General features: G+C 39.7%; 1 protein-coding gene across 6 annotated transcripts; it reads left to right on the plus strand.

The window, feature by feature from the left end:
* Positions 1-101: 101 nt before the first annotated feature.
* On the plus strand, positions 102-8017 carry LOC143137911 (uncharacterized). 6 transcript variants are annotated; one of them, XM_076298253.1, is made up of 16 exons: positions 102-1121; positions 1448-1495; positions 2306-2394; positions 2654-2778; positions 3021-3155; positions 4362-4434; positions 4757-4825; positions 4966-5172; positions 5298-5432; positions 5677-5805; positions 5930-5985; positions 6079-6123; positions 6461-6595; positions 6683-6781; positions 6869-6980; positions 7264-8016. In XM_076298253.1, exons 2-16 carry the CDS (start codon positions 1480-1482, stop codon positions 7330-7332), a joined length of 1494 nt encoding a protein of 497 aa, XP_076154368.1. In that variant the 5' UTR covers positions 102-1121; positions 1448-1479; the 3' UTR covers positions 7333-8016. The 6 variants fall into 6 exon arrangements, with proteins under 6 accessions (XP_076154368.1, XP_076154367.1, XP_076154366.1 ...); XM_076298252.1 differs by lacking the exon at positions 102-1121 and having other exon boundaries at positions 1129-1495; XM_076298251.1 differs by lacking the exon at positions 102-1121 and having other exon boundaries at positions 1129-2394; positions 5298-5423; positions 7264-8017.
* The last annotated feature ends 15184 nt before the right edge of the window (positions 8018-23201 follow it).

Raw genomic sequence — 23201 nt, forward strand, 5'->3', positions numbered from 1 at the left:
CAATTACACAGAATTTACACATAATTCACTTGACTAAACGTGTGCTTTATTAGTCACTAATATAGATACGAGGATCTATGTGAAAACTGGCTGGATTTCTCTGGGTTTTAGAACAGAAAAGAGTGAAATTCCAGCAGATTTCTCAACTAAGTTGCAAACAGCTGTAACATTGTTTGATGAAAACAACCATTTGTCCACAGAATTGCTATTTCAGTGAAAGTTATTGTTTCAGACATTCTCAGTGTATTGACAATGTCTTCCATTCATTATGACAGTTAGGTTTGTTGTTGTGATTTCTGTGCCTCCAAACTGTGTGTTTTAAACTGCGGTGTCCTCATTGTCCCAAACTGTCCCTGAGCTGCATGTTTTTTTTTAGTATGTTGCCCCCTACTGGCAACAGGTAAAAATGTGGCAACACACCAAACTCACTTAATGAAGTTTCTGCCTCAGTCAGTATCAGGTTTCAACAAAATATTGTTTATCTGCTTAGAGGGAGACAATGTGCTGTAGGTATGGCAGGTGATGGTTAGGTTGGCATGGGAGAATGACTGTGCCATTGGGTTGGACTAATGAAGGAATGTCGTCCGCATGCTTGGAAATTAGAGCAGGGTTTTATAGCTGTGTCTGTCCCCCCTCTAAATCACACAGGCATGTTTACAGGTAGAGTGCTCACATACTAGCTCCAACACACGCATAATAAATATATACATACACACACACACACAAATGGGATTGGCTTTGGCTATTGCGTAAAACACCACTGACAAGGGGAGGGGCAAAGAGATATTTTTCTTGATGTAAGACGTAACATGACACTCTCAAGATGCCTCAGTTTTATTTTGTTTAGTTCTCATCAAGACTGCAATTTCTAAATGTATGACAATAAAATGAAACACATTCATAATAGACATGCTTTGACTTATCATGAAAGTATATTGCCGTAGAACAAGTCAGTCAAGCACAGACCCAATGAGCTCCAAAAGCAAGAATGATAGTTACTGTATCAGAGATCAAGAATCCAAATAGTACCTGGACACAGACCAAAAGGAAACTCACCTGTAGACACCCCCCCCCCCCCTGCTGGGGCCCTCCTCCAGCACAGCAGTGAAACTTTCACTCAGGTAAGAAGCTACTGCTACTCTTTCCAATTTGGAGTTATTTCTAGATATACTTTTTCATTAAATGCTTTTGATCTTTGAAATAGTCATCACAACTTACTCATTAGGTTGTGATGCTGAAGACTGCTTTTGGACCATCTACATGTACATCTGATCTTTTCACGGCTTGTGTAGCCTACTCTTGCGTGTTTCCACCGAGAGCACTGACTGGACAATCAGCATAGTCAATATGATGCAAACTAGTATATTTAGAGCTGTGTAGGACATTTGGCAAAAGATGCACATATGTTCATAAGCTTATTTTCATAACACTTATTTTGGAAACACAGGCATCAACAGCAGCAATATCCAGCACTTGAAAATGTCCAAATTGAGAGGTATGTGGCCTAGGGATTTAACAAGTGTATCAGTAGGCGTTTCTAGCAATAAAGTCTGATTTCAATCAGGGCAGTAGAATATTATTGGAGGCGAAGCTGCGAAGGCACCCATTGTGTTTCTACGTTTTCCTATTATTATTTTTCTGTCATGGAAGTCTATGGCAGCCCATAGAACCATCTGATGAAAAGTTGTGAAATTTGGCACACTTATTCTACTCATGGCACTGATCACTTTCATCAATGTACAGACCCCAAAACTCTAGTGTCACCAACAGGTCAAAACCCACCAATTTCCAAGACTTTATCATGCTCGCTGTAGCGCCACCAACAGGCCAAGGTGCAAACTTTCCAAAAGCTTCACAGGTCTCAAATTTTGTCCGTTTCTCACGAAACTTGACACACATGATCTTCAGACCAAGCCTCACAAAAGTTTTGAGACAGATTTTTCAATTTCAAAAGTATCAGCAGGTGAGAGCCAATCAAATATGGCGACGAAGCCGTCACACAGGAAGTCAGCTCATATCTCTTTAGTGCCTTGACTTATAAATTCAGACAGCACGGTGGAGGGACCCTGGTTAGGCAGTGCAGTTGAGAGATCCTGGGCAATGGGCAAGTGGTGCAGTAGAGACCTTTAAGCAATTGGCAGGCGATGCAGTAGAGACCTTGGCAATGTCAAATTTATCTGCCATCTCAGCAGCTCAATTATCTGCAACCTGCTTGGCCCCCTCATTGCTGCTTTGCAGCTATATTTTTCATTTTGTGGAGGTAAAAATAATATGTATATTGTCATATTGTGTCTTTCTACTTCAGTGCCAACCGGCACGTTTTACACAAAGGAAGAGGAAGTAAGAAGTGGCTACCTGCATAAGTCCCCTCCGCCTGGTCCTCTGATTTCAATGGTTTGCACACAGACTGGACACACACACACACACACACACAGATCTAATCTCAATACTGATGCATCATTATTCTGCTATACTTATTTCGCTAAATCAGCATTGAGTGAACGATCAGGATGGGCATTTGAGTTGAGCTAAACTGTATAATGTGTTTTGTGAAATGTAATGGACCAGCAATTGAGATAAAAGATATGTGATCAGATGATTATCGACACAGAGAACTGCCAACCCTTGTCCTAATCCAGTCATGTCTTCACAGAAATCACAGAAATCATGGAAGCGCCGTTTTTTCCGGCTCTTAAAGACGAGCAAGGGTGTTTACACCCTCAAGTACTTCAGAAGTGAAGAGACGGAGAAAGCCCTGGGAGAGATAGACATGTCAGAGTAAGCCCACACACATAGGGCTCAAAGCTATTCATTTACCATATAGAGTGCTGGAAAATATACTGTAGGAATAAGTTTTTGTTGATGGTGACCTTTTTTGCTGTTTTTGCTTTTTCTGTCAGTTCTGTAATAGCAAACCAGTGAGTGGCTAGCAAAATGACGGCCCTGTTTTTCAATTGGAATCTACTGAAGCTGTCTCACTGAAATTAAACTACTGTATGCTCCTCTCTGTGTCACTTCAGCATCTCTTTGGTGCTCTTCTGCCCTGAAAGCCACAGTATGTGGGGATGGATTCACAAAAGCTTCAGGTGCCCGGCCTCTTGTGTACTCCTTCTGCGTGCCACCAACCGAGACTACTTCCTCGTCGGAGAAAACAGGTCAGACAGCCCACAAATAATTGTTCCATTATGAATTACATTCTTTCCCCATCAAATGTTTACATCTTGTTATCTCTCCAACATCATACATTTACTGATCATGAAGCTGATGTTGAGAAGCAAGCCACATTTGTTAATCTAGTTGTATTATTATTATTATTATCAGCAACACTTTATAATAAGGTGCCATAATAAATAGAAATAGTCATTACCTAACCCTTTGTTAATATTTGTAAATTGTTACTAAAATATCTATTTGCCACAAGTTAATAGTTACACCATAGTTACTGGTGTAAGAAATATAATGAAATTGTGTTTGTAAAGATGTAAAGTGCATATTGGACATTGGGGAGGGACTATTGAGGGATTGGGGAGGTGGGTTGTGGTTTAGGCGGTGTAGAGATTGTGGGTGTTTGGATTGTGGGGACATTAAAGACAGAAAACTATTAACTTGTGCCAAATAGATATTTTAGTAACAATTTACAAATATTAACAAAGGGTTAGGTAATGACTAGTTTGCTATTTATTATGGCACCTTATTATAAAGTGTTACCTTATTATCTTAATGTGCAGTTGATTGTCCAGGTGGAAGGGACCTCACTAATGATCCAAAAAATGATAATAATCTTTGGCACTGAAGACATCAAGTGTTCAAAAACTGGATTATCTTTAATTGTTTGTTGCTGTTTTTCTGTTAGTTTTTTTTTTTTTTTTTTTACTAAGACCAATGTTATTTCAAGGCGAGTGTTGCACGTTGGGTCAGTGTTATTTTGAGGTCAGGGCTGCTCCAGCGGTTCCTGTCTCTCTCGGGGGTTTATGAGAGCTGCAGCTGGGTTGGCCCATCCCTCCCTCTGTCTGTCTATTGTAAAGGAGACAGGTGGCACATTCACCAGCCACACAGCGCTGGTGTGGAAGACAGGGCCTCACACCAGCACCAGCTATTTTTGGGGTGGTGTTACCACTGAAAATTCAATTATGATACCAGTCCGTTGCGACATTAATCTTTCAGACAGCATATTAACTAAGACATAGATGTGCGCACACACACACACACACGCACAAAAAAACATGCAAACAGACACATGCTCATACACACACACGCACACACACATACACACCACACACACACTAACCCTTGGCCAAATACACAGATGTTTTCGTGTGGAAATATTGGAGCAATACATTTATGTTTTCCTTATATTTCAGCTGGGAAACCAATGGCTGGTTCGATGCCCTTTACAACATTCTGAAAGGTCATAAAGATATGCGGTATGATCAGGTAAAGCAAATTTGAAATTCTATCTCAAAGACTACAACTTCTTGGAATATGGATCATATTTATAAATAATATTTATCTATAGAGGAGGAACAAAGGGACAGAATGTTTTTATTATGAAAATATCTGCAGACCTTTTCACACAATATAACTGTGGCGTATAAACACACATTTAATACTGTAAGATGATCAACACTGCACAGTTCTGCTTATTCTGTTCAAATCAACAACATTCATAGAATGATATTACACAGTAGAGGAAGCTGTCTAGCTTTTTCCAATTGCTTAAGTATTAATTCATGTTTACCAAATGCCTCTTTCACAGGATATGGATGTGGGAAAACCCAGAACCCGCTCTGCCCCTCCAGCTCCTCAGATTGATCAAACCCATCAGGTGTGTGTCAAGCTTCCGTACCCAACGTGCAATACAGAGTTTTAATGTTTGTGTATGTGTGTGTGTATGTGTGTGTGCGTGCGTGCGTGTGTGTGTGTGTGTGTGAGGGGATACTCTAACTGTGTTGTGCTTTAATGTAGGCCTCTTATAGAGAAGCCAAGTCAAAGTCAATGGAATGGCCGCCACTAAGTCAGCCAGTCATCACAAACCCAGTCTGTCTCCAGCCTCCGTATCCACCCAATGCTCAAGCCTCCCTGATTGAGGACACAGGCTCATCTGCAACTGAGGAGCCCATTTATGCTGTTCCAACAAGTCTGCCTATCAAAGCAGCAAAAAAAGCACTTCAGGTTTGTTTGTGTGTTGTTTGTGTGTTTGTGTTTGTGTGTGTGTGTGTGTGTGTGTGTGTGTGTGTGTGTGTGTTACTATAACTACTATAACTGTAATACTATAACTGTGTTGTGCTTCAATGTAGGCCTCTGATAGAAAAGCCAGGTCAAAGTCAATGCCATTGGCACCACTAAATCTGCCAAGAGACACAAATCCAGCATCTTTGCATCTTTTTGCTGTTCCAGAGGATTGGCCTTTGGCACCACCACAGGTACCAAAGGTATAGGCATTCTACACACATGCACATGCTTATATATGCACACACACACACACACACACACACACACAAACACACACACATGGACAAACACAGAGTTAGCGAGAGACAGAGGGAGAGAGATTAACATGTTGATATGTTTAGATTGATGAGAATGAAGAGGGTGCCGACTGCATGGATGCATTGTAGTAATAAAATAGATTATAAATAAATAAATTAGAATACTCTGTGTTGTGCTTTATGGTAGGCGTCTGATAGTGAAATCAGGCCAAAGTCAATGCCAATACCACCACATCTGTCAAGAGAAACAAACCCAGCCCATTGTTATACCATTCCAGAGAATTGGCCTTTTAAAGCACCACCACAGGTACCAAAGGTAGGTATTCTACACATGTTTACATGCACACACACACACACACACACACACAAATGGACATAGACAGAGTAAGAGAGAGGCAGAGGGAGAGAGATTAACCTCATTGATATGTTGATATGTTTAGATCGATGAGAATAAAGAGAGGGCGGCCTGTGGTGTGTATGAGGATATGGCTGCATTGTAAGTAACTCTTCATCATTACAAAGCTCTGATCTACTGTGTTCTTAAAGTATATCCATTTGTAATAAGACTGCACCTTAATCATCAAAACAGGCTCAATACAGAAATGATGGCAGAGGACAAGGAGCCTTCAGAGGAGTGAGTGCTTTGAGTTGTTTTTCTCTCTATATGAGCTCCTACTGAAATGAATTGCTCCCTTGGCTGTTGATTATCCCTTGGCTTTTGATTATCATCAACTTATGGTGGAACAACTGACATGACTTTGAGTGTATAAACCAGTGCATTTCTATACACTACCCACAATCCACCTCATATTGAATAGTGTTTTAGTCGGTATACAGAGGACTGGGGTACTATTTAATCATCCAGATAATTCAAAGCACTTATGGTGTTAAGTTACCAAAACAGGTCTTGTTAGTTTGTACCTTGGATAAAAAAAACATCAAAGCTTAAAAATCTCCATTCTTTTGATCAGTGTGGACTCCGAAGACAGTGATTTTTGTGACTGCAGCAATGGTGATGCAAGAACGAAGAGCAGTCCCTCCGTTAAGGATGCAATGGCTGATGAAGAAAGGGCCAGGCAAGTGCAACAGCTCCATTCTAGACTATGGTGATAATAACTACCAGATTTCATTAGCAAGAACACAACTGTACTGAATCTAATCTCTTACATGTGTTTCTGCTTACTATTGTACAGTGGCCACAGACTCTCCACACCCATTGAGCTGGAGGTTTGTGTGAGTCGAGAGGATCTGAAAAAGCACCTGGACCCGACACTGGATGTAGAGACACCAGGGTATTTGACCAATTCTGAATGGCAATTATGAGTACCTGTACTCTGTTATGGCGTCCTCCAACAAATGTCCCAATCTCTGATTTGCAGTAAGAGAGACAGCTTGTTGCTTAAGGGAGACGAAATCCTGGCCATCAATAATCAGCACATTGAGAGTGAGGAGGAAGTGGAGTTCTATCTGAGGAAACTTAGGGTTAACGAGGTAAAATGATGTTACATAACAACAACAGCTTATTTTATCTAACTGTATGTGTGTATAAGAGACTGAGAGAGAGAATACATATCATAATTTCCCATAATTACACAATAAAGTATTGTAATAAAAAACTATGGTTAATACACTGTTTTCAATTAGCCTAAAACACTGTCCTTTGGTTAATAATAATTGGGAAAGTACTATAAATGCTCAGTTGCATTACAGAAGTATAAATAGTAAGTTCCAAAATGAAGAATATGAAGCACATCTCCCCCATTTCCCCCTACAGGTGACGCTCACCATTCGGAGGCTGTCCAGTGAGTTCCAGGCCATGAAAGCAGAACTTTCCTCCATGTGAATCATTGTGTGGCCCCTTTCTGAGTGTGTTGTTCTGTGTCTCTCAAAGACAAGTTTGTGTTTCAGCCTGTCTCTTAATGACTTGGAGCTGCGAACACAAACCCGTGTCTCCTCATGATGGCAGCACAGGTCTGCTGTGGAGAGGAAGGTTGCATGTGGGTTTTGTGTGCTCAAAAAGATACTATGGCAAAAAAGAGACCAAGAATCATTTAATGTAGCCGACTAAGATGACATTCTTACCTCTCATCGCCCATTGTGTTGAAGCAACATATGGTTGTGACCAAGGATTGGTCTGCCATCCATTAAGAAGTGTGTGGGTTTTTAAAGTAGGCCTATGGTCTGCCTTGTCAATACAGTATTTCTGTATAGTATAGTAGACTGTGCAGTAAGTCTGACCTGCAACCGTGTACACACACTGAATACAGTGTACACATACTATGTAGAGTATACAGTGGTCTCCACAGTTATTGGCACCATGGTAAAGATGAGTGTAAAGAGATGTAAAAAATCATCTGTAGGCATTTTAGCTGTTTCACAATGGAAACAAGGAGGAAAAATCCAACCTTGAAGGAAAGCAAATTTATTCAGAGAAAAAAAAGCATTCCACAGAAAGAAATATTGTATTGTATTGTATTGTATTGTATTGTACATATATAAAATAAATAGAAATAGCACAAATAAAAATCAAGTTTCCATTATGGGCGTTCAGGGTAAAACCTAGGAGGCGGGAACTCGTCCAGGAACCTGCCCTCACTTGGTTTGTTTCATTAGAATTGAAGGACCCTGGTCGAACTCGCCAGCCTCTGGAAGTTTGTTTGTTTGTTTGTTTGCTTTTGCAGCACGATCGTGACACTAACTGCTTGTCGTCTTCCACCTCATTTACATCTCGAGTTATTCGGGGCCGCATTGAAGTACCTGCCCCGAGATTCTAACCGCACAGAAGCGCACTTGACATCGTTAGCCTATTTCAGTATAGCTAAGGAAAATTACTTTTCTGATTGTCAAAATCACACCAGAGATGTTAGGCTTTAAATATAGGCTAATAATCAGGCTGCAATGATCTCGCAAATAATTTCTGAATAGCCTAAAGTGTGTCGTCTCCACAGCAAGTATGTGTCCTAATAATTTCTATCTTAGCGACTAGGATAGTGAATGATTTCACTATGCATTTATTATTTTTGCAAAACTGTAAAACACAATTAAAGTTTCTTTCAGCTTATCCATGTTTTTTTTTAACGTGTAAATCGCATAGAATATGTAGGCCTATATCAACCGTAGGCCTACACACTTGATCGCTATCACATAGATGAAACCACGCTACGGTTCTTACAGTAACTGACTCACGTTCACGTTGATCTCTATAACTGTTAATTTTTAGTAGCCTATATTCGAACCTATCCATAACGCTTTTTTGCTATTTGACTCATCATTTCACATACAAAAATATAAATAATGTCAGACAGCGAATTAGTAATTATTTAAAAATATATATAATATTTTTTAAAAATCTATCTCCTGCCAGCAGGGGGTGCTGCAGCACCCTCAGCACCCCCCTTCCCGAGCCCTTGTAGGGGAAAGTCCGTAGGAGTCGATTGCCGAGTGTGGAGTAACACCAGAGCCCTTCCTTATTAGACATTCTCTGGTAACACGCTCTGGAAATTCACAATTTTGTCGCCATTTTTTTTATTTTATTTTTTTTAAACATGGTCCAGTAGACCAACTTCATTTCAATTTCGAAAGAAATGGAGTTTTGACTAAAAACGGTAAAATCGAACTTTCTCAAAACACATCCGAATGGCATGATTTTGATGTCAACTCAACGTATGTACTCCTGTGTGCATTTTACTCCGGATAATTCCTTTAAGTATACTGACAGTATTTACTCTGTTGGTGTAATAGATTGCCCACTATGAATCTGTGACAATAACTCAAAGACAAACAATCCAAATGGATGACTTATTTAGGTAGCATTTTAACCTATTTAACACCATCACTACCACACTTATGGTGAGTTTCATTACAGTTGAATAATTTTGTATACACCTGAAACTGGTGTGTGCACAACCTCTATCAATGTAAATACAAAAAAAAAAATCAGGTTGTCACATTAATACCATCCTACAGTTAAGCCAATTAGAAGCCAATAATTCTGACATTATCAATCATTTCTTATTTAAAATGTACAAAATTGGAAATGTCCTTGTTTGAGGTATCAGTGTAAGTGTCGTCAGGTGTGTGTAGCAGGAAGCTTAGGTCTTGCTAGGCCAAAATCCAGTAGGGGTTAAGTCATTGAGAGACCTCAGACCTGCCTCAGACCCATACAGACAAGCCTCAGACGAGTCCAGGAAGTGACGTCAATTCCGGAAATAAGTACATAATTGACTTTACTCTTTATGGAGAATACAGCTGGAAAAAATGTGTTTTCTTTTACAGTTCATGGAAAAAATAGTCACATTAGGTAGAAGCTTTTTATTATTAATCGTAATTCACATTTATTTATTAAATAATCGATCGCGTCAGCTGGAAGGAGCTTGTGACTCACGCATAGGGAATCACGGCAGATATTGCGCGAAATGTTGGTTTATGGCTATCGTTTAGGTGTCCTTCCTATTCATTAGCATGAACATGATGACTGACTAAATAAATGACTATGGGTCATTCCGTGTGAAATCACCCAATTTCAGCACAATTTGGCAGGTGACCCTCTCCGAAAAAATCTGAAAAAAATCACAGGTGTTTGTAGACCAAATCCATGCATAGATCTTAAATAGTATATCTGGATAACTAATCGTTGCAAAACTACAGCCCTTTGAAACTTCAAGTCATTTTAAGCATTGTGGTGAACAATCCTTTTTGTTCAACTTCCAGCATTATTGGCTCTCTTGGTATTTCACACACATTAGTGAAACTATGTGAATAGAAGTACATTTTCCTGTTGAATTAAAAAATCCAACCGGATCAGACATATCTTGTGTACTTTCCCCTCTGCAAAGCTCTGAAAATGGCTATAAATTCATAATGTGAAAAGACATCATCACTTTTGAGGGCTTCTCATTCAGAAAGTATGTGACACAAATTCATCAGATTTTTTTCCTACACATATATGTATTATAAGGTCCTGTCCATGCATTACCTTTGGTTGTTATCATTTTCATATTTTCATAGCATTTTTTTAAAATTGGGCCTGATTTTCAAAAAGCCTGTTTTCATCTTCTAATTTCACCACGTGGACAGTTAACAGGATTTTTTTTAAATTTACCATATATCATTCTGTATGTGAGGATCATCTGCCCAAAATTTGGGCTTGTTGCTGAGTTTCTTCATTGAGATAAGATTTTTTTTAAATATTGTCTATAAATCCACTGAATTTGTACTGGATCTGCAGTACCACTTTGCACCACATGTGGTGCTCTTTTAATACAATGGAAGTCAATGGAAGAGTAAGAGAGTCACTTGTTTGCTGCACATATCCAATCTAAACACACAGTTTATGGTTCATAGTTGAATTGGTCCAAATAATTATTGCAACATGAACAACATACTACTCATACATAAATCTTATCTAGAGAAAATAAACTGATCAAGTAAATTATACACACATATGACTGACTGGTCATCATACATGCAGCAAGAGGATTTAGCATAATTACCATCTTTGTAATGAGTTTTCTACACCCGCTTTAACCTATCAGTGCCTATGTGAGTACTTTAATAATTACTAGCCAACTGGTTAGGCAAAGTCTATATCCATCGTCATATGAATGGGATGCAGTCCTCTGTGATACATAGACAAAGAGCATCAAGATGGAGATCAGTGCTTCGTCTCCATGTGATCTGGGAAAGAAGTTGGAAAATGAATGTCATAAAGGAACATATTCAAGAAACAATGGGTTTCTAAAATTCAGTTCATCAAGGTATTTCACTTGATGAAGATGACCATGTGTGTTTTCATCACAAGTATTCATAACAAGGTTTGAGGACTCGTGGATCCAAGAGGCATTTGTAAAAAGATGATAAATCGTTAGTATTGATTTTTATGCATCTGACAATGCACTGAATTTTAGAAACCCCTTTTTACTTGAACCATATGAACCATAAACTATGTGTTTAGATTGGATATGTGCAGCAAACAAGTGACTCTCTTACTCTTCCATTGACTTCCATTGTATTAAAAGAGCACCACATGTGGTGCAAAGTGGTACTGCAGATAAAGTACAAATTCAGTGGATTTATAGACAATATTTGTAAAAAATCTTATCTCAATGAAGAAACTCAGCAACAAGCCCAAATTTTGGGCAGATGATCCTCACATACAGAATGATATATGGTAAAATTAAAAAAAATCCTGTTAACTGTCCACGTGGTGAAATGAGAAGATGAAAACGGGCTTTTTGAAAATCAAGCCCAATTTAATAAAAATGCTCTGACAATGTGATAATGTTAACAACCAAAGTTAATGCATGGACATGACCTTATAATCCATACATGAGTGGGAAAAAAATCTGATGAATTTGTGTCACATACTTTTTGAATGAGAAGCCCTCAAAGGTGGTGATGTTTTTTCACATAATGAATTTATAGCCATTTTCAGAGCTTTGCAGAGGGAGAATTACACAAGATACACCTGATTTGATTGGATTGTTAAATTCAACAGGAAAATGTACTTCTATTCACATAGTTTCACTAATGTGTGTGAAATACCAAAAGAGGCAATAATGTGGGAAGTTGAACAAAAAGGATTGTTCACCACGATGCTTAAAATGACTTGAAACTTCAAAGGGCTGTAGTTTTGGAACCATTAGTGATACAGATATACTATTTAAGATTTATGCATAGGTTTGGTCTACAAACACCTGTGAGTTTTTTCAGATTTTTTGGGAGAGGGTGACCTGCCAGCCACTGGGTGATTTGACACGGAATGACCCTATGATGTTTAATAAACCATAACCTGCGTTGTGTTGAACCTGCGCGATTCAGCCCTGCACACGCCCGGACTCGAACCCGCGAACAGCAGCACTTCGGATCGGGAGGCGAGCGCGCTAACAATTGAGCCAATAGCCCAGGCTACTGGCTTGCATGCCAGCAGCACTCTTGAGGCGTCGGGGAGTGAGGTTTTACCAATGTTCCACAAGCACAGCTAAGCTAGCTGGCATCCGTTACATAGGCATACAAGTTATCATTATATCACATCACATCAATTAAGTGTTTTCTGTAGGCTAGGCTACTGTGTGACATGCTTTACTCTAGGCTACAGCATATAAATCAACAATAGGCTATCAACATGTTTGCAGTATTACTGTTGCAGAAATCACATAGGCATCCTCTTGATTGTTTGTACATTTTTGCACATTCCAACATAAGGAAGCAGCATGAGGAAACTTGTCGTTTTTCTACCTTATTGTCAGTATCACGGCCGTTACAAGAGGGTCTGGCGTCCCTTTGTTATGATGCACACACAGGTTACACAAAGACCTCTCCAGAATAAGTCCCGCATCCGTAACCACCGTATCCATCCAACTTCCGGGCGTCAAATGTCAATACTTACAACCGGACCCGCGTCACACAGAGCAGGTTGTTTGCGCCATGCCCCTTTTGAGGGGAAAACATTCCCTCAGAACAAGCCAAAGTGAACCGGTAGACATGCCGAAAAGTTGCAGGTGGGTTAGGCTACAGCTTTGCCGGCAAATAAATATTTGCCTAGTTATTAAATCTTTATGAAATTATAATATCGTTCATTAGTCTTCAAAAGACAAACAACTAACGTTACACCAAAAATGAATCAGACCAAAGAAAACAGAAATCTAGGCTAACACTTAACGGCTATGACAGAAATTATCATATCTCAGAATTATCTAACTAACATACTTTACATCTGAGCCTGTGAGTCAACTACACTACATTAAAATTCAAATATGAAGGCAAAAATACAGGAAAACAATTTAGTTACTTACCTGGAGACTCGATGAGAGAGGCTACGAGTAAATGTCCGGGTATGACTGACTGAGCGGGGTTGTTGCACCACTTCGTACTCGGGAGACTGAAGGGACATGTTTTTTATATTAATTGAATTACGCTTCTGTAGGTATCTTTCACGGTCAACGACCGGCAAAGTGGTTATGTATTGAGTGGTCATATTGATTTGTGGTATTTTTTGTTATTATCTACTCCTGCGATTTCTGTACGAATTATGTTTATTGACCCTAATTTGCGTTGGAGTTAATGAGAGGGGTTGTTTGTTTTCCCCCCGAAAGGGGCGGGAACGTTTGTCACGAGTCAAGTTCCCGGATGTGCCGGTCTAACGTATGGGAAATAACATGGCGTTTTGAAATATCATACCGGTAAAACATCTGTGTGGCGAAGTAGAAAAAAATGGTGGGCGGATTGGCCTACACACTTCTGCCATCTAGTTTCCACTGGGTTTTTTGATTGTCGGTGCTGTTAAAGTAGAAATATATCAGTAAGAAGCACTAAGCTAACGCACGCTTCAGATGCCGCGACTCCCCCAGTCAAGGTTGCATAGCAACGGCAATGTTTCATAGTTTGTCTTCAACGAAATGGAGTTCGTGACACCAGAGTCTTTCTACGGAGGTGGCACTACCCCTGCGTGAAATCATCATGTTTGATAGGTTGTTAATACATTCTGAAAACGTTACTGTTCCGATCAAGGTCATGCAAAATAAAGCTGTCAACTCAATAGGGTGTGGGCGTCATGACGTAATTACTCCGCCATGTTGATTGCCTCCTTTACCGCTACTCAGACTACTGCCTATGACTACTGCGTAATGTACTCCCTCTCAGCCGTTAATAATGCTGATTTTGTCAACATACCGGTACCTGGCTTCTCTATTGAATGCGTCCCGGTAAATTCCAGATCCTTTTCGGGATTATTCCAGATCCTTTTCGGGATTTTAACATATTTCTTCTATCTATTTTTCTATCTATTCTTTCTCAACTCTACTTCTAGCTACATCTCTTCATTCAACAACGTTATGTCAGAGTTATTTTAACGTTCGCGTAGCCATCAACATGGCCGCCACGTCCCACAATGCAACGCGGATCCCACGCCCTATAGAGTGGTGAAGTCCCGCCCCTTCCGTTTGCCTCCATGGGACCTATCTTTCAAAAAAATTTGAACGGCAGTCTATGGCGAAAAATAAATTATTTTCTGGTCCCGGTTGACTTGTGCCTTGAATTACCCATATGATGTTTGTCCATTTTAAAGACACATTTTCATGTAAAGACATTTGCAGTTTGTTTCGTAACTATTGAATTACAACATTGTGAAAGATCGTAATTCCAATGACTACAAACCCATCAGTCGCGCTAGTGACGTTAGCTCATTCACAGCCACACTAGATTGTACAAGCATACCAGCAACAGGTCTTAATTGGGCTTTCCTTGCCGAAGAAAATACCATGAGTCAGAGGATTAAACTCATCAGGTAAGTTGTATTCGTCCATAGACTGTACATTACATACTGTTAAGTGACATAGCAGGCAGCAAGATGCAACCGTTAACTAGCATAACAGCTCTTATCGTTTCATTACGTTGGTGACGTACATCGTTCGAGACGAGAGATGTAGTCCACTGAGTGGATTCGCACAAAACCAACATAACTTTTGAAGTCTATCGAACAACAGTACTTTCTTGACGTGAAAAATTATCTTTTAAATTCACACACATCATATGTGAAATTTGTGGCACAATTCAAACTGGACCAAAAAATAATTGTTATCTCTCCATTAACTCCCGTTCATAATTTTTTGAAAGATAGGTCCCATGGACCGGAAGTAGAAGGGGCGGGAATTCACCACTCTATACGATTCAGCCTCTGATTCCTAGTCTGCTTATCATTATCTGTTATTCGTGAAAAAAATATATAATCTCGTCATGTCTTTAGTGTCTTCGTCGGCAATTTCTTTCTTTTTCAAAATATCTCAATAACAGCCAACAAACTCACAGTCAAACCAGTTAAGTCAAGTCATGTTGAAAAAAGGCTGAACCTTGCAAACGATTTAGTAATCAAGGATCTTTGGCAAGATCTAACGCCCTCCTCCGCCCGCGTACATCGGAACTAGCTCCCGGTTAGCATTAATAATCGTTTACCACTTAAACGGCACCGACAATCAAAAAATCCAGTGGAAACTAGATGGCCAATCGGCCCACCAGCTTTTTCTACTTTGTCACCTACAGAGTTTGACAGGTACGATCTTTCGAAACGCCATGTTATTTCCCATAGACATTTGACGACCGGAAGTTGGATGGATACGGAAGTTACGGAGGCGGGACTTATTCTGGAAAGGTCTATTGTTGGTAACTGTCAGGGAATTTAACCCCAACATATAGATACAAGAACCACAACACGTAGTATGGCTTTGCCCACAAACTCTGGTACCAAGAGGAGAGCATGCTAATGTAAGGAAGAATTCCTCACACCATCAGTCTCTGACTCTGCAGCCCAAAAGCTGTGTCTTTTATTGTACAGATGCACACAGAAAATAGGAAGCAAGACATAGCGACTTCATTGTGATATACTCTTATCTCACCCACCCACACACACACACAGACAGGTGCAGTTCCTGTCTGTCTGGGTGCACACTTCTTAGAACTCAGCACAACAACATTTAACTTGAACTCTGTTCTTAGAACTCAGCACAACAATATTTCTGCTTACACAAATGGTTATACAATGATAATAATCATTTCCTTACAGTAACGTAAACGTTTCTTCCGTTAGGAGCAGTAGCCTACTGTTTTTTTATGTTCCATTCATTTTCATTGGCAAAAGCTAGCCTAATATGCATGAGAACCTATATAGATTTGAGGGAGCTGCAGCTGTTAGCATCAGCACGGTCATATTAACACAGCAGGCACTAGCCCATGAAGGATCGTGTAAACCCCATCCCCAGAAACCAGTTTCAAACCAAGCTGATATGATGCATGATCACTGATCAAATTGCTATTTTCTGACAGGATGAGCACAACCACGCAGGTTCTCTGAATCTCAAGCTCTGTAGCCTAGCATCTTAATGCTGTATTCACAGCATGGTGAATGACAAACGGTGACAAAATGCTGTTGTTTATGAGTTCATAGCCTGGGCCCAGTTCCCCGAAAGCATCTTAAGCCTAAGGCGTCGTGAAGTCCCTCTTACGAACGTCTTAAGATTTACCGACTGTTTCCCGAAACCATCGTAGCTTAAGAGCGTCGTGAAAGCACTCGTAGATCTACGAGTGCTCCAGAGTTCTCGTTACCGGCTAAGAGCGACTTAGAATACATACTTAGACAACTTAGAATACATAATAAGAGACAACTTAGAATACAAAATCCAACTTACGTTCCCATTCTTTATTGTGTTTACCTGTGATAAATTAGATTTTAGCGTGCAAAATAGCATAGCCTACATTTAATGGTCATAATAATGTGATGAAAAGCGGGCAAAAATGCAATCAAGTTATGAAACGAGACGTTGCCAGAATAGTTTGCCATTATCTTTGCTAAGTGAGGGCTATATTTTATTAGGCCTATAAGGGTACAAGCAGAGAAAGGAACATGTGGTTTAGTCTGTAGGCCTACTGCATCAAAATCTAAGCCTACACATTTCCTCACTTTCTTACTCGACTTCTTTCTTATCTTCAAACGTGTTCTTAAGTGACACAGCGAAAAAGTATTGCATGGTGCAACAATCTAATCTTAAATAATTACAATTATTTATGTCTGTGTGTGGTATATAACCTACTTGGGATGCTTACATGCAGATGTCAAAGTGTTTCTATTTTCGTATTGATGTGAATTAAAGCAACAACAAAGAGTTTTTTGCACCTTAAAATAATGTTTCCAAAATCGTTTCAGTGGTTCATCAACTCGTAACAGGGTGAACGCCACTTCTGCATTTGCTTCGCGGCCCTCTATCCGCTATAACCGCACTATGTAAGTTTGCCAGATCGGGTAGCGGATCTGTAGTTCGATGGAATGAGACATAAGAAACTACAAATTTGACTTGCATCTGAAGTCGCAATACATCGTACTTTCATAAAATCATGCAACATATTCTACCTTGTCTGTGGACATTGTTATTTGCAAAGCCGGTGCTGGATAAACAAATAGTGCGTTTGACAGAGGAAAAGTTCTTTGGTGTTGCTTTAATGTGTAGATCCGAAGTTTAAACGGTAGGCCTATAGCTGTGACGTGTACTCACCTGACATCACCATCAAATCAGAGGATATTTCAGAACTATTAACGTGGACAGCTCCCCTTAAGAGCAGAGGCGCACCTCTATAGAGATGGTATGATGGATTACATGGTTGTGCGTGCTCCTGTCCTGTTCTACAAACAGTACATCTGTACATGTATGCTATGGCATATAAACAGCGGATCTGTGTTCAAAAGAGTTCAAATAATCACATGTTTAGGCTACTGTGGTAAACGTCAATCGAGGGTGTAAAGTGATGACGGATCAGCATCGGAGTTTGGCATTGATTTAATGAAGTTATAGTAATGCTAATTGGCAGAAAGATTGAACATGGTTTGCTACATCTAAATGACAATATACTTGAGCTAGCTAGCAATAGTTACAACTAGTTAAGCAAGGAGATGGTTAACATTATGTTTGCATTTGTATTAATCCCAATGCGATAAGGACCAAGCACGCATTAATTTTTTAAATCACATTAATCATGTGCCGCCGAAGATTTTTAATTTTACATCGTCACTTGTTCTGTTATCAACGATTCTCTTTGGCTGCTAATATTTGATAGCCTGACGAGCCAGACCCACATTAAAATGTAGGGTCTGGGCACTCACCGTTCGCAGTGCTCAGTCCGAGGGGCGGGATAATCAGTTGTCTTTCAAATTCCCTCTGCACGCAATAGGACAGTGGCAGCGCTATGAGTCCCATGCGTTTCCCACCAGTGGAGCTAGTTGGCTAGTTCAAACGTTTGCCAACTTAATAAAAGCTTAACCCGTGTCACACTGTTCGCCAACAGCAACATCCATCTTATTTGTTTTCAAGTAGCAGGGAATTCAAGCCAAACCGTTGCAATCAATCATTCTGCCATCAATCATGTTAAGCCCACCTAACGACTCTATACACGATTTCATTGGCCTGATTAAGTTTCGATTTCAGGAGCTCACAAGCCAACGGAGAGTTGCTAGACTAGCCCTGGCAGCAAATGTAATTTGCTGCCGCTAGGGGCGCGTCTAGATTTCTAGGATAAATATTTGACCCTTTGATGCACCGTTTCTTGTCCTTAAACTGACACAGACAGAAGATAATAAACATTAACGCATGAACTCCACTCTCGGCCAGCGCTTCAATGTTGCGCTTTTGTGCCTCTGCTTGGAGCAGATAGACCACCTTGAAGGTGCCGCTGCGTTTCGTAGAGCGGTATGATAGGCTATTCTTTTCAAACAGCGACAGCGTTGTTGCCTATCAGATACACAGGCTTTGCATTTGTGAATCCAGGTAGAGTGAACGCAACATTTTCTTTCCATTCCTCTTTATAGGCCCAGCTATTTTTCTCCCAGCTCCAACTCCTGTAGTTCGCTTTTCACTCTGCATGCTAATATTTCTTGTAGGCAAACAATAAACATTCTAACATTGTCAGGAGATGGGTCAACCAAGTAGCCTATTTAAGAATAAAAGTAATATAGACTTTATCCAAAGAAATAATTAGAATAAGTCAGGCTCCGTGCTAAACTGTCCATCAATACCAAACTTATAGTAGCCTAGTGCCTAGTGTTGTAATGCCCACATTTACTATTCACAATATTGAAAGGGGAGATAAAAATAGAGTTCATTAAGAGAAAGGAATTACTAATTTTGGGTATAGGATCCCAATAAAACTATTTAATTTCTATACTTTATATTTTGTACAAAGTTTATATTGGAGTTTTAAAGTAATTTTTAGTTATTTATTAACTTTTTTATTCTTTACATTTATATTGTAAAAAAAAAACCAAGGTTTTTCATGTTTGGAACATTTGAATAAAAAAAAAGGTTTTATTTCATAAATTTTGGTTGGTGTCAAATTATTTATAGCCTAACATAATGATGATGAACACTGGTTGGTAGGGCCCCCTATAGGAATTTTTGCTTAGGGCCCCCACAGACCCTAGAATCGCCTCTGCTTAAGAGCATCTTAAGAGCAGTGCACGCGCGTTCACGCTACGAGCATGTTCGGGAAACAGTCGGAAAAACCAAACGAACGATCGTAAGATGAATCGTAGAAAACCCTCTTAAGAGCGTGTCTCCGTCGTTATCGGGAAACTGGGCCCTGGTTATTTATCAAGGACTATATCACGTATATGTTATTATGATCACTCGCATCGCATTACCATTGGGTTACTGTGTAGGTAATGCTACGGTTAACTAAACATGCCCACCATTAACTTTTAAACTTTTTTTTTATTCGAGACGCTATCTACTTAAGGTAGTTAGCTCATTATCTCAAATCAGTGAAGAACTACCAGAGAAATCGTTGGGGAGAAAACTCAAACAAGTTAATGTTAGACTTAGGCTAGACTAGCTGTGTTACAGTTTCTTGTTGCAAAATGAAAATCTCCATGCGCTTTTGTAGGCTACACGCAGTCTCAAAAACACGCTTTACAGCTCTTGAGTCACGTACTAGGTCATTTTTTTATAACGATAATTTAGATAGGCCTAGGCTACACTTATGTGAATCTCCCGTCTTGGTTTTGTACAGAAATTAATATTAAGTGACACATACTTAAGCCTAAGGCGTCGTGAAGTCCCTCTTACGAACGTCTTAAGATTTACCGACCATCGTAGCTTAAGAGCGTCGTGAAAGCACTCGTAGATCTACGAGTGCTCCAGAGTTCTCGTTACCGGCTAAGAGCGACTTAAATACATACTTAGACAACTTAGAATACATAATAAGAGACAACTTAGAATACAAAATCCAACTTACGTTCCCATTCTTTATTGTGTTTACCTGTGATAAATTAGATTTTAGCGTGCAAAATAGCATAGCCTACATTTAATGGTCATAATAATGTGATGAAAAGCGGACAAAAATGCAATCAAGTTATGAAACGAGACGTTGCCAGAATAGTTTGCCATTATCTTTGCTAAGTGAGGGCTATATTTTATTAGGCCTATAAGGGTACAAGCAGAGAAAGGAACATGTGGTTTAGTCTGTAGGCCTACTGCATCAAAATCTAAGCCTACACATTTCCTCACTTTCTTACTCGACTTCTTTCTTATCTTCAAACGTGTTCTTAAGTGACACAGCGAAAAAGTATTGCATGGTGCAACAATCTAATCTTAAATAATTGCAATTATTTATGTCTGTGTGTGGTATATAACCTACTTGGGATGCTTACATGCAGATGTCAAAGTGTTTCTATTTTCGTATTGATGTGAATTAAAGCAACAACAAAGAGTTTTTTGCACCTTAAAATAATGTTTCCAAAATCGTTTCAGTGGTTCATCAACTCGTAACAGGGTGAACGCCACTTCTGCATTTGCTTCGCGGCCCTCTATCCGCTATAACCGCACTATGTAAGTTTGCCAGATCGGGTAGCGGATCTGTAGTTCGATGGAACGAGACATAAGAAACTACAAATTTGACTTGCATCTGAAGTCGCAATACATCGTACTTTCATAAAATCATGCAACATATTCTACCTTGTCTGTGGACATTGTTATTTGCAAAGCCGGTGCTGGATAAACAAATAGTGCGTTTGACAGAGGAAAAGTTCTTTGGTGTTGCTTTAATGTGTAGATCCGAAGTTTAAACGGTAGGCCTATAGCTGTGACGTGTACTCACCTGACATCACCATCAAATCAGAGGATATTTCAGAACTATTAACGTGGACAGCTCCCCTTAAGAGCAGAGGCGCACCTCTATAGAGATGGTATGATGGATTACATGATTGTAATCTACAAACAGTACATCTGTACATGTATGCTATGGCATATAAACAGCGGATCTGTGTTCAAAAGAGTTCAAATAATCACATGTTTAGGCTACTGTGGTAAACGTCAATCGAGGGTGTAAAGTGATGACGGATCAGCATCGGAGTTTGGCATTGATTTAATGAAGTTATAGTAATGCTAATTGGCAGAAAGATTGAACATGGTTTGCTACATCTAAATGACAATATACTTGAGCTAGCTAGCAATAGTTACAACTAGTTAAGCAAGGAGATGGTTAACATTATGTTTGCATTTGTATTAATCCCAATGCGATAAGGACCAAGCACGCATTAATTTTTTAAATCACATTAATCATGTGCCGCCAAAGATTTTTAATTTTACATCGTCACTTGTTCTGTTATCAACGATTCTCTTTGGCTGCTAATATTTGATAGCCTGACGAGCCAGACCCACATTAAAATGTAGGGTCTGGGCACTCACCGTTCGCAGTGCTCAGTCCGAGGGGCGGGATAATCAGTTGTCTTTCAAATTCCCTCTGCACGCAATAGGACAGTGGCAGCGCTATGAGTCCCATGCGTTTCCCACCAGTGGAGCTAGTTGGCTAGTTCAAACGTTTGCCAACTTAATAAAAGCTTAACCCGTGTCACACTGTTCGCCAACAGCAACATCCATCTTATTTGTTTTCAAGTAGCAGGGAATTCAAGCCAAACCGTTGCAATCAATCATTCTGCCATCAATCATGTTAAGCCCACCTAACGACTCTATACACGATTTCATTGGCCTGATTAAGTTTCGATTTCAGGAGCTCACAAGCCAACGGAGAGTTGCTAGACTAGCCCTGGCAGCAAATGGGGGCGCGTCTAGATTTCTAGGATAAATATTTGACCCTTTGATGCACCGTTTCTTGTCCTTAAACTGACACAGACAGAAGATAATAAACATTAACGCATGAACTCCCTCCCTCGGCCAGCGCTTCAATGTTGCGCTTTTGTGCCTCTGCTTGGAGCAGATAGACCACCTTGAAGGTGCCGCTGCGTTTCGTAGAGCGGTATGATAGGCTATTCTTTTCAAACAGCGACAGCGTTGTTGCCTATCAGATACACAGGCTTTGCATTTGTGAATCCAGGTAGAGTGAACGCAACATTTTCTTTCCATTCCTCTTTATAGGCCCAGCTATTTTTCTCCCAGCTCCAACTCCTGTAGTTCGCTTTTCACTCTGCATGCTAATATTTCTTGTAGGCAAACAATAAACATTCTAACATTGTCAGGACATGGGTCAACCAAGTAGCCTATTTAAGAATAAAAGTAATATAGACTTTATCCAAAGAAATAATTAGAATAAGTCAGGCTCCGTGCTAAACTGTCCATCAATACCAAACTTATAGTAGCCTAGTGCCTAGTGTTGTAATGCCCACATTTACTATTCACAATATTGAAAGGGGAGATAAAAATAGAGTTCATTAAGAGAAAGGAATTACTAATTTTGGGTATAGGATCCCAATAAAACTATTTAATTTCTATACTTTATATTTTGTACAAAGTTTATATTGGAGTTTTAAAGTAATTTTTAGTTATTTATTAACTTTTTTATTCTTTACATTTATATTGTAAAAAAAAACTAAGGTTTTTCATGTTTGGAACATTTGAATAAAAAAAAAGGTTTTATTTCATAAATTTTGGTTGGTGTCAAATTATTTATAGCCTAACATAATGATGATGAACACTGGTTGGTAGGGCCCCCTATAGGAATTTTTGCTTAGGGCCCCCACAGACCCTAGAATCGCCTCTGCTTAAGAGCATCTTAAGAGCAGTGCACGCGCGTTCACGCTACGAGCATGTTCGGGAAACAGTCGGAAAAACCAAACGAACGATCGTAAGATGAATCGTAGAAAACCCTCTTAAGAGCGTGTCTCCGTCGTTATCGGGAAACTGGGCCCTGGTTATTTATCAAGGACTATATCACGTATATGTT

Source organism: Alosa pseudoharengus, unplaced genomic scaffold (assembly GCF_046254945.1).
Source record: "Alosa pseudoharengus isolate Yale_2024_CS ecotype anadromous, Long Island Sound unplaced genomic scaffold, YU_APseudo_1.1 YU_APseudo_1.1_scf_21, whole genome shotgun sequence".
Lineage (NCBI taxonomy): Eukaryota > Metazoa > Chordata > Actinopteri > Clupeiformes > Clupeidae > Alosa > Alosa pseudoharengus.